Here is an 11,357-nt window from a genome sequence, read left to right as displayed (position 1 = left end):
CTAAGGGTGTTTGGTTTAGTTGTTTTTTTTTTCATTTTCACTAGAAATAGAAAATGGTAATGAAAATGTGTTTGGTTGAATTTCTGTTTTCATTTTCAGTAAAAATATTTTCCCAAACGACTTAAAAGCTGGAAATAACAAAGTCTTTTGTTTGTAGTATTTTCAGTTGAAACCAGGAATCTCTTTTAAGTAAAATAAAACACGGTGACAAAGAATGTAATTTTAAATAAATCTAAAATTACATTTCCTTTTGAAAATTTTCAGTGTTTTTATTTCTTGAAAGCAAAAAATAAGAAGTCAAATCAAGCATGTTTTCAGGATTTTAATCTTTTGAAAATAAAACAGTTTTTAAAAAATGAAAATAAAAAATAAAAATATAAACCACACACCCTAAGGTTCCTTCTATCCAGGCATCAACCTTTTGATTCGTATAGTTAATTGTGGGCAAGGGATACTTACATGTTACATGGGGCAAAGAGCACATGTAGAACAATCTTCTTAAGTTTCTCCATGTTCTAGTAGCTCAAATTTAAACTCTTCTATCACAGTTACAAAAACGCAAATTTCAACCATTAAATTATGCGCTCCCACTTACAGATATGGCACTTGAAGTTTTTTTGTGCTTCCTTCCTCGTGTAGAAGATGCTCTCCACTACACTCTATAGAGGAAAACGACAATCATAGATGAAGATGCAGAAGATTTGAAAAGATTTATGCTATTTAATGTAAATATGTAAATTAGAAAAGTAATCAATATTATAGCTTTGTGTCAAATTGGTTCCTAAATTCTTTTAATTTGGTTTATCTTACATAAAACTTGAGTGAACATTTAAGTAGGATAACACACAATAATTTTATTTTTAAATCATAAGATATCATGTTACCATTTAATGATATTTTTATTTTCATTATTAAATTTCCAATGACAAGAAATAACTTATTTAATGAAATTGGAATTCAATAATTTATTTAAATTCAAAAACAACTATAACAACCTTGTTTCACCAATCCAAAGAACCAAACACATATTTACTCATCTAAAAACTCAAGAAATCTTCTAACAATAACCTATCTAAGTGCGTGTTTGGATTGCTCTAAAGGATAAAAACAAAATGAAAGCAGAAACAAGACTTATGGTGCTTTAGCAAAATTACTTTTACTTCAAAAATATTTTTTCACCTAATTTCCAAATATACATTAATTCAGCTAGCCACTAATTTTACCAGAAGGATGAACTATTATAAGCATAGATACATACAAAAAACAATAAATCATAAGCCCCAATAATACATTATTAGCTTACAACTATTTTTTATACATGTAATATTTTCTTTTTTTAGTTTATTACCTAAAAAATATTTGTTTATATTTTCCTGCCTAACATTTTCAAAATATTATATTTAATATCTACGGATAGTTTTAATACTTCATCATTTAATAGATTTAAGGTAATAATAAATACCAATAGTAAAATATTTAAAAATATTAAAATAAAAAATATTTTTAGATAATAAACTAAAAAATAATATATTAGATGTATACGTATGAAAAACATGTTTAAACATGCATTCTTACATTACTTAAGGCAGCCACGTCATGGTGGACACTCTGTAAAGCACAGACACATATACTGTGACAGCAATAGTAGTCAAATGTAAAGCGAATCCGCTTGTTGTTTCTCAAACCCAACAGAAGAAGAAAGAAACCCTCACTTTACTTTACTTCCATTGCATTCACATTCACATTCTTCAGCTCGCCGGTGACACCTTCATCGTTTTCCGCCATGTCCTCCTATTCCGAACAACCTTAGATTGCCGTCAATCTCTCACCTTTTTCCCTTCTTTCAACAGAAAAAGAGAGAGAGTGTGTGTGTGATTTTTTTTTTTTTGAAAAAAACGATACGGTATGTACGTGGTGCCTCCACCCCAGCGTTCGGATCCGGGTTCGGGATCCGGTGATTTGCGGGTCTACCAAGCGTGGAAGGGGAGCAATGTGAGTTCTCCTCCCTCCCCCTTTTTATTTCTTACTTTAAATTTTGTATATTTTAAAATTACTATTTTCATTCACCCAGCATTCTGTCATAGCTTGTTTTCTATTTTTTTTTTAAAATTTTCAGTTTAGTCTTTATTTATTTATTTATTTATTTACTGTGATCGTTTAGTGTTTTTCTTTTTAGTAGAAATTGGTTTTTTGTTGAGGGGAAAACATGGGAGAATGAATCTGGCCCAAGGAGGCTTTGGTGTTTGAATCTAAGGCCCTGTTTGGATAAACTTGACTATAAGCACTTAGAGGAGAAGTAACTAAGAAGGTAAAATGCGTTGAGCTATATGAGCTAAAATATCAACTTATGCACCTTAACTTTTTGTTTTTGGAGATGTTAATTTAAAGAGCTTTTATAAAAGTTAAGTGTGTAAGTTGATTTTAGCTTTTCTGGAAAGCTCAATTCATTACATTATTTTTTTTCTCTTATAAGTGTTTATAGAGAGGTTTATCCAAACATGACCCTAGGCAATTTGGGAAAGCTGAATAATAAAGTGAGGTTATGACAAGAATAGTGGGTTGATTGGCCATACATTTTAGTTGTGAAGCAGAAAGTAGTTGCTGGTTATTTTCTAAGATGATATATTGAATTTAGGTTGAACCCTTGTCACTGAATTTGGACAGTACTGAGTACTGACTAATATATACATTATTTTTATGACAAATTCTCTATATTGTGATGTTGAGGTATTGGTAGTATATATCTTGTATTTTTTTGTCTTAACCCTCCGGTTCATCAGGGAAAGAGACCCTAACTAGTTCGGAGTTCAGCCGGGAGGTAAGTAAAGCCTAATCAATAATTGTTTCCATCAAAGATCGAACTCGGGTAGTACCTGAACAATTCAACCTTAACTTTAGTACATTAACCACTTGTGTTCAATCACTTGGTTAGTTTATAACTTGTATTTGATTTTCCTAAATTGTCTTTTCCATAGTACTTAAAAAGAATATTATTATGTTAGTGGCTGATGCTGCAACTTTATTTGAAATGTGCTGCTGTTCTGGTGGTTATGTTACTGTGAAAATGCATATTCATTGTTTTCATCCATTTCCTGCAGAAATTTTTTCTTCAGGGAAGGTTCATATTTGGACCAGATGCAAGATCATTGGCCCTGACGATTTTTCTTATTGCTGCTCCCGTTGCAGTTTTCTGTGTCTATGTTGCCAGAAAACTAATAGATGATTTTTCTGATCACTTGGGGGTAACCATAATGGCCATTGCTGTTATATTCACAATTTATGTGAGATTCTCTCTCTCTCTTCCTTCTCTCTCTCATACGCATACAAACACACACCATGCATACAATTTTGTTCTTTGAGCCTACATTGTTCAACCGTTATTGATTGGGAACTTTGTTTATAGTCTTGACTTGAGAAACATTTCTCTATGTTGCAACTCAGACTCACTTGTTTGAGGTAAAGCTAGAAGCTGGGATTTGGTTAACTTCTGATTTCTGAATGAAATACAACTTGGCTGATGCCCCTTTTTTCTTCTGCTTATTTGAGTGATAATTAAAACAAAACTAGCCATGGCCATAATGAAACTAATTTGATCATAATCATTAAACTAGTGCAACAAACATAATTTTTCTCCTGACAAAAAAAATGGAAATCTATGGCCAAGCCAAGTATTGTGCATTGTGTCATTTTGTTTAAATTAAAGACAATATTTTATTAGAAGGGGAAACAAAGATCGCTAAGAGAAGTTTGAGTAGACATCCTCCTCCTTAAACCAATAATCCAAATAAAATTTCAAGCCTACTGTGAGCACTTTACTGCTTAGCTGTAAGAGAGTCATTCTAAACACTGGTCATGGTGAATACAATTTATTCCATTATCAATTATGGTGATTTCCCATTAAGTATCCAAGTGTTTAGTTCTAACTAAAGACACCAAATGTCAGCATAAATAGCACTCTGCTACAGAACAGTATTGTCCTTGTTTTTGTCAAAGCCTTTTAACTTAATTGAGATTAATTGCTCCTAAGCAATGGGGTTCTGATATATCCCTGTAAGTAAGGTGTATTCTACAAGGAAGGGGATGAGAAGTACATGATTACGTGTGGGTGAGTAGGGAAGAATAGGAAAGTGAGGAATATTCTTGTTGATAATCTGGGACATAACTGCGTGTTGAGCTGGCACTGAATAGTTTTGATTGTGAGAAATAAAGTATCGAAGGAAAGGGTAAAAGTGTGAGGCTGGCAGAAATTGAGTGGAAAAGTGTGGAGGATCTGCAGGTCCTGTGAAGCACTTGCTGTATCTTTTCTTGGGTTCAAACTTAAAAGAATGTGTGACAGGAGTAAACACTGCTAATACCATCTTTTTCCTTGACTGATATAATATAACATCAATTCCAGTAGAAAATTGTGAGTGGAAGTTCAAGAAGGCAGTACTTTGTTATCCATCAGGTTCCATGATTCACCAAACACAGAATCCTTCTCCGTATGATCTACTATTATGCATAGTAAATTTGCTGTTGTTTCTGAATTAGAAGTTAGAACAGCACATCATACACCCTGAAACCCATTAGAAGACAAAACTTTTTTTAGCTTCATTGTCTGCAATTCTTCAATCTAACTTGTGTAAAGTATCTGACCCAAGTTTGATAGTTTAATAGTTGCTAGGGGGAACTTCTATATTACTTTACTAGTTATTAGGTTATTGTTTTCTGTCTTTTTCTTTTTCAACTCAAATTGCATATAGTTTAGAGGAGTTTATTGTTTTCAGTTGAGTGGCAGATATCATATTAAGTCAAAGTATAAATAGTTAATAAATTTGGGTGATATATGGGTTCTTGTTGAAGTCTGACTTTGACTTAATTAAGCAAAAGAATATGAATGAAATAGTTTTGTTGTGTTCATAGCCTATTGAAAATCAACAAATTAACCTCCTTGTCAAGAGAAAGTGTCTTCCGGGAGCCAAAGCGTATGTCTGATCTGGTTGGCACATTGTTTTGTATTTTTAATTTTACCTGAGAATGAACCTAAGGAGTGCATCTTGCTTGGAAATTCAAGATATATGACTTACAAATGTTTCCTGAAAGGAAAACAGGAGATGACCTGGGGTAACTGGTTTAGTCAATCTCATATAGGTGTCAAAATTCATGTTTAAGACTGAAAAATTCCAGTCATATCTGGTTTAGATGATACCTGACCATAATCAGTGAAAAATCTTGAGTTTAACTTGGACGATATTGATGATGCCATAATAGGTCTACATGGATATGCGATGTACTTGAGTGTCATGAAAATTTAACTGAAGTTATTTGGATCAGAGAGAATCAGAGAAAACAAGAGAAAATGATTGAAAGACTGAAGCTGAGATAAGAGTTAGTTCAGTAATGATCTAATAAGCACCAGCATTTTCCCCTAGAATTCAGGGTGGTTGTGTCAATAAAAATTGATCAACCACTTGGGAGTTTGCCTCGTAATTCACAAAATCAATATCTGGACAACTGGACAAGGCCTTGGTGAGTATGCATGCAGACTAAACTAATAATACATCTTTTACAAATTAGTTTGAAAGGAGAATTTTTTTCTTTACATGTAAATTCTTTCTTTTAGTGCATGTATTACTAGCCAGAAACATGGTAGGGTTTTTCACAACCATTGACTTTTATGTGCTGGTTAATTATCATTTGAGCTATTTTGTGATAAGGTGGAGCCACCAACACATCATTTTCTTTAGATGGCATTGCACATTTGCTGTACTATGAGCAATGAAGTATATTATTTCCTACTGTATGCTGATGCTATAATCTTTTTTAGGTGTTAGTTCTTCTCTTGTTAACATCTGGACGAGACCCTGGCATAATTCCACGCAATGCACATCCTCCAGAACCAGAAGGTTTTGAAGGTAGTCTAGATGTTGGGGCTGGTCAAACTCCTCAATTGCGGTTGCCTCGAATTAAGGAGGTTGAGGTCAATGGAATTACTGTTAAGGTCAAGTATTGTGATACTTGCATGCTCTACAGGCCTCCTCGATGTTCTCACTGCTCAATTTGTAATAACTGTGTGGAACGGTTTGATCACCATTGTCCCTGGGTTGGGCAGTGCATTGGGCTGGTAAGTTAGACCTTTTGTTTGACAAAATTGATTTTTAATTGAGTCTGATCTGCAGAATTTCCTCTGCTAGGCAGAAAGACTGGCTTGGTATCTGGGGTGAGTAGAATCTAATAGTTATGAAATTTAAAGAGATAGGTGATCTTTTGTCATCTTGGAACTTGTTGAGATAGTTCATATTTTGTACATAGGCTATGCTGGAAAATCTAGCATTTTCTAGTAATTTGTTAATTATCAACACTTGTATTTCCAAAATTTAGTTTAGATTCCTTGAGTCAAAATTTGAATGTAAAGTTCATCATCAGAAGGTTATATTAGTATGATATATTACTTTCCAGTTTATTATATCTGGCAATTCATAATAATAATGCAAAGTTGTAGAACAGTCCAGCTCATAAATTGTGACATAATGGTTGATGGGTATATATTGTCCTTAAGGTGAATTTTGTTATGGAAATTTTCCTTTCAGATGTATTACTTAGAGTTTCTATGCTTTCATACATAATACAATTATGCTTTATAGTTAATTTAGGAGCATTGAGTTTCATATTGGAAATCTAGGTTCAATTCTTGTTGGGTGGCTTTCATTTATTAATGATGGTCAAGAGAAATACTCCTTCCAATTATGCTTAGCTTCCACTCTCAAAATGCTTTGTACTGGAACTCTTTTTACTTTCATGAGAAAATTTTAGGTTGGATTGAATTTAGAGTTAGTATAAGAGATGCCTGTCTTAATATACAGTTGAACTAAACTGAACTAAACTTTTTTTTTTCCATTTGAGGATTCTTAATGTGCTTTTTATTCTCCTTTCAATTGTATATATATTTCTGGTTTGGTGACTTTTCAGTTATTATTTGATACATGTCACTCTTGAATGTTATGTATCTGAATGTGTGCACAATTGTTATGCAGCGTAATTATCGCTTCTTCTTCATGTTTGTCTTCTCAACTACACTACTTTGTATATATGTTTTCGCATTTTGTTGGGTCTATATTAGAAGAATTATGGAGGCAGAGGAGACAACAATTTGGAAGGCAATGATCAAAACCCCAGCCTCCATAGTGTTAATAATTTACACCTTCATATCAATGTGGTTTGTTGGTGGCCTGACTGCCTTTCATTTATATCTTATAAGTACAAATCAGGTAATCAGTCCTTTTTAAAATCTTTATATAGTAGTATAATTTAAAATTAAGTATCTATCCTACTGGACTTGCAACTTTATATTTGTGTCCATTACTGTTACAGACTACATATGAGAACTTCAGATACCGATATGATCGACGGGCCAACCCGTATAACACAGGAGTGTTCAATAATTTCTTAGAGATATTCTGCACCAGCATTCCCCAATCAAAGAACAATTTCAGGGCAAAGGTGCTGTTAGAATTTATGCAAATATCTTATAGTAGAATATCTTATTGCAAATATCTTAGGTTATCCTCCAAATTTAGTTTCCTTTCTTATTTCCTTGTTATATCTTAGGATTGGTTACCATATTTTCTTTTAATTTGTATCTCTACTTTGTTGGGATTATGATTAGGATAAATAAGGGTTAGTTTTTAAATTGTGATAACATTAATTCTTTGTAATATATTTCAGTTAATATCAGTTCAGTGTTTCATCTTTTATCTCTCTTCCTCACTCTATCTATAAACTCCATAATTTCAACATGGTATTAGAGCAATACCTTCCTTCGTGACTTATCTGGTTATTATTCCACTGCCAAGACCCTCCCTCTGCTGCCCCCCCCCTCCCCACCTGACACACACAAATAGAGTTCTAGTTTGTCCACCTATTTTCCTTCTTAGTTGGCTATAAAGTATCATATCCTTTTTTTTTTGGCATTCTTCTCTATTCCAATAATTAGTGCTGTTGGTCTAGTTTTGTTTCTCAGAGGTTTGTGCATTGGTTTTTACCCCTTTTGGTCAGTAGGGTAAACCGTGTAATCATAGTTTTCCGCCTCTGCCCCAGTTAGTTGATGTTAATGCCACCCTATTCAGATTTTCTCTCTTTGATTCAAATTGTGTATTGTGTGACTTTGTGAGATTGGAGACATCAGTTTAGTCCCATGGCTTTCCTGCAGAATTCAACCTAGCGTTGTAAGTTTACAAGAATTATTAGCCGGCCTCGTGCCTTTTTCAGAGACATGATTCTGGCCCCATGGCTTTCCCAGAGATATGAATCTGTCCCCATGGTTTTCTTATGGAAATTAGCCTGTTCTCATGGCTTTACCAAAAGCAACAATTTGCCTTGTGACTTTTCCTCAGAAATCAGCTTGGCCCTGCAATAGTCCCAGAGAACAAGCCTTGTCCCTTTATTCTGCAGTCTCTAATTATATTTTCCCCCCCTGATGGTTATATTTATAACAAGTTTAAAAACCTAGTAAGCTATGACTTTAGATGAAGTGTTGAATATATGAAAATATCTTGTCATTCAATATAAGATAATTTTCTTGGTTTAGTTTCCTTGTTACTCATTATTATCTTTCCGATTGATTACCATATTTTCTAATCTTATCATGTTTACTTATGCTTACCTAATTAGTTAGGGTATATGATTAGTATTAGTGTCGTAGGTTTTATGATAACATCAGTGCTACATTTCAGTTAATATTAATTCAGTGTTACATTCTGTTTCCTTTCTTCCCTTTATACCTAAAATCCTATAATTTCAACAGGTACCAATGGAACCAGTATTACCTGCTCGATCGGTGGGTGCAGGCTTTATGAGCCCGAGCATGGGAAAAGCTGTTGACGACATAGAGATGGGCAGGAAAACCGTGTGGGCCGACATGGGTACTGCTCTTGATCCTTCTGAAGGTCAATTAAATGACCGCGTGGCTGTAAAGGATGGGGAATTTGGTGAGTTGTCTCCAGAAATTAGGACAACAGTAGACGAAACTAGTCACCGTGCCGGAATGCATCCCAGGAGATCCAGCTGGGGAAGAAAAAGTGGAAGCTGGGAAATGTCCCCTGAAGTTCTTGCTTTGGCAGCCAAGGTTGGGGAATCAAATCGAATGGGTGGAGGTAGCAGCAGTTTGACCACTGAGAACAGGCATACATAGCCACTGAAATTATATTAGTCTGGCAAAGGGTTTTATTTGTTGTAATTAAACGGTGTTACATTTCTGATGCAGTAAATCATCAGCAAAATTAATTGTATTTGCAATGTGGGGGATGAGGGCTTTGGAGGGTGTTTGTTAGTGTTGTTTTCGCCATATTGTGCTTCTAGGGAGTTGTTGTGTTGTTGTGAGTGAGCTTTTTTCCTTTGCCTTGTGTTGTATCACGCTTCCCAATTAACTATTTGTCTTACCAATTACCAATTAACTGTCTTTGCTACAGGTGGTCTATGCTGGAGGACAAATCATGGAAAATTGGAAACCCATGAAAAGAGTTCTCAATCAACCTCATCCCATGCAGAATAATTAATTCTCAAAATAAATTATGGTTAAATTTTTTAATTGATTCACTTTTTTCTTCACGGGCATCCAAAGATGTCAATTGTGGGTTTACTTGTAGGATTGCTCGGTCTTACATGCTACTGTCATTTTAGTTTTTTTTTTTTTTAAATATCTAAAATGAAAAAGAATTTTTAGTTCTTAAAATTAGAAATCATTGTCATTTTAGTTCTTATTATAAGATCTGTCAATTTATAATTGCAGAGTGTCTGATATGGCACATTGAGTGCCAACATGGCTATAATGCATAAAAATTATATTAAATTTGTTAATCAACAGATCTACCTTAAGCATCACTACACATCAGCCATGAGAACTCGGAATCATATAATCTACTTAATTCCTTTTCTTTCAAAGGGTGTGATAGTTGATATTTCTATTTGCTTATTTACACTACGTATTTAAGTTTTTCTTCTAAATAAAAGTAAAATAATTTAATTTCATTTATATATTGCTCTGGCCAAGCTCATAACTAGGTTCATCCCAACCTCAACATTGCTCCACTCTTAGCATCTAACCGTGTATTTGCTTAGATGTTTGAGGGGAGTGATGTGCGTCCACTTGGTGCAAGTATTACTAGCTTATGCATCAACCATATAGTTTGAACTTAAAAAAACACTGATACGTGCATTGCATAAGCATTTCCAAACACACAGAGCATATGCGAGAGTACATTACCAAGGTCATGCTGTTGAGCCGAGCACCTAGCCCCTCGAGCACAATTGATGCAAGTGTTATCAAATAGAAACTAACCACCACATTCGGCATGCCAGAAAGAAATCAAATAGTGCTAATGGATAGCGTTGAGATTCATAACAACTAAATCTCCTAAAAAGGGAGAAGTGTGATCAATCATTAATCTGAAACTAACATCTACCATTAATAATATTGCACACTACTCCCTCTATCCTTAACTATAAGATATAATTGACTAATTTATGCTTATTAAGAATTGTTAACATTAAATTTATGTAGTTATAATTTTTTTTAAAAAAATTTCTTTAATTGTATTGGGAACATACTTCTCCAATCTCCATAGGAGAGAAAAAGACAATTCATAATATTTTAATAATAATAAAAAAAATACACAAGAAAGATAAAATGAAGTTTTATAATAAGGGATAAAAAATTTGGTTAACTATATCTTATAAATAGCAACATAGGTAGCATATAAAAGAGTACAGTGCACGGGCAAAACCTACTTTTTGAATAAAAGAAAAATACATGGTAAAACCTAATTTTTGAATAACAGAAGAATACATGGGGCCTGTGCCTGTTTGGGCGACATCTCTAGAAGCACTTCTAGGTGAAAAAAATAAGAAAAAAGAAATGAAATGAGTTTTTTTATAAGCTAAAATGAGTTTTCCATTAGTAAATCATTAGTTAATTTGTAAATATCTTTTCATCTTTTAGAGAAGTTATATGAGAGAGTTTTTGTAAATTAGCTAATGATTAGTTAATGGAGAATTCATTTTAGTTCATGGAGAAACTCATATCATTACTTTCTTTTTATCTACTTCTCAGAAGTGCTTCTAAAGTTTACCCAAATAGGTCTATGTTAGACTTCTCCAGGCTTAGTGAAATGTTTTTGCAAGACTATTCATATCAACATAAGCAACAATGCAGCTGCGGCAGCTTGGCAGTCCAATGCATCATATTCTCTCTAATTTTCACCACTTGACTCCCTTTCATTGACTGGAACAAATATGCATTTCCTAATGCTGAATTTGTATAGGTTTAGCTGACTTATTATTTGGCAGGAAAAGCAGTTTTAACAAAACACAATGTTGTTGGA

At 33.6% G+C, this 11,357-nt stretch overlaps 1 protein-coding gene across 1 annotated transcript; it reads left to right on the top strand.

The window, feature by feature from the left end:
* The first annotated feature begins 1,628 nt into the window (after positions 1 to 1,628).
* On the top strand, positions 1,629 to 9,445 carry LOC114390999 (probable protein S-acyltransferase 7). Its single transcript, XM_028351978.1, has 6 exons — positions 1,629 to 1,992; positions 3,099 to 3,281; positions 5,807 to 6,103; positions 7,014 to 7,247; positions 7,351 to 7,479; positions 8,783 to 9,445. Exons 1-6 carry the CDS (start codon positions 1,906 to 1,908, stop codon positions 9,167 to 9,169), a joined length of 1,317 nt encoding a protein of 438 aa, XP_028207779.1. The 5' UTR covers positions 1,629 to 1,905; the 3' UTR covers positions 9,170 to 9,445.
* The last annotated feature ends 1,912 nt before the right edge of the window (positions 9,446 to 11,357 follow it).

This window comes from Glycine soja, chromosome 16 (genome assembly GCF_004193775.1).
Source record: "Glycine soja cultivar W05 chromosome 16, ASM419377v2, whole genome shotgun sequence".
NCBI lineage: Eukaryota > Viridiplantae > Streptophyta > Magnoliopsida > Fabales > Fabaceae > Glycine > Glycine soja.
This window is presented reverse-complemented; position numbering and strand designations above follow the sequence as displayed.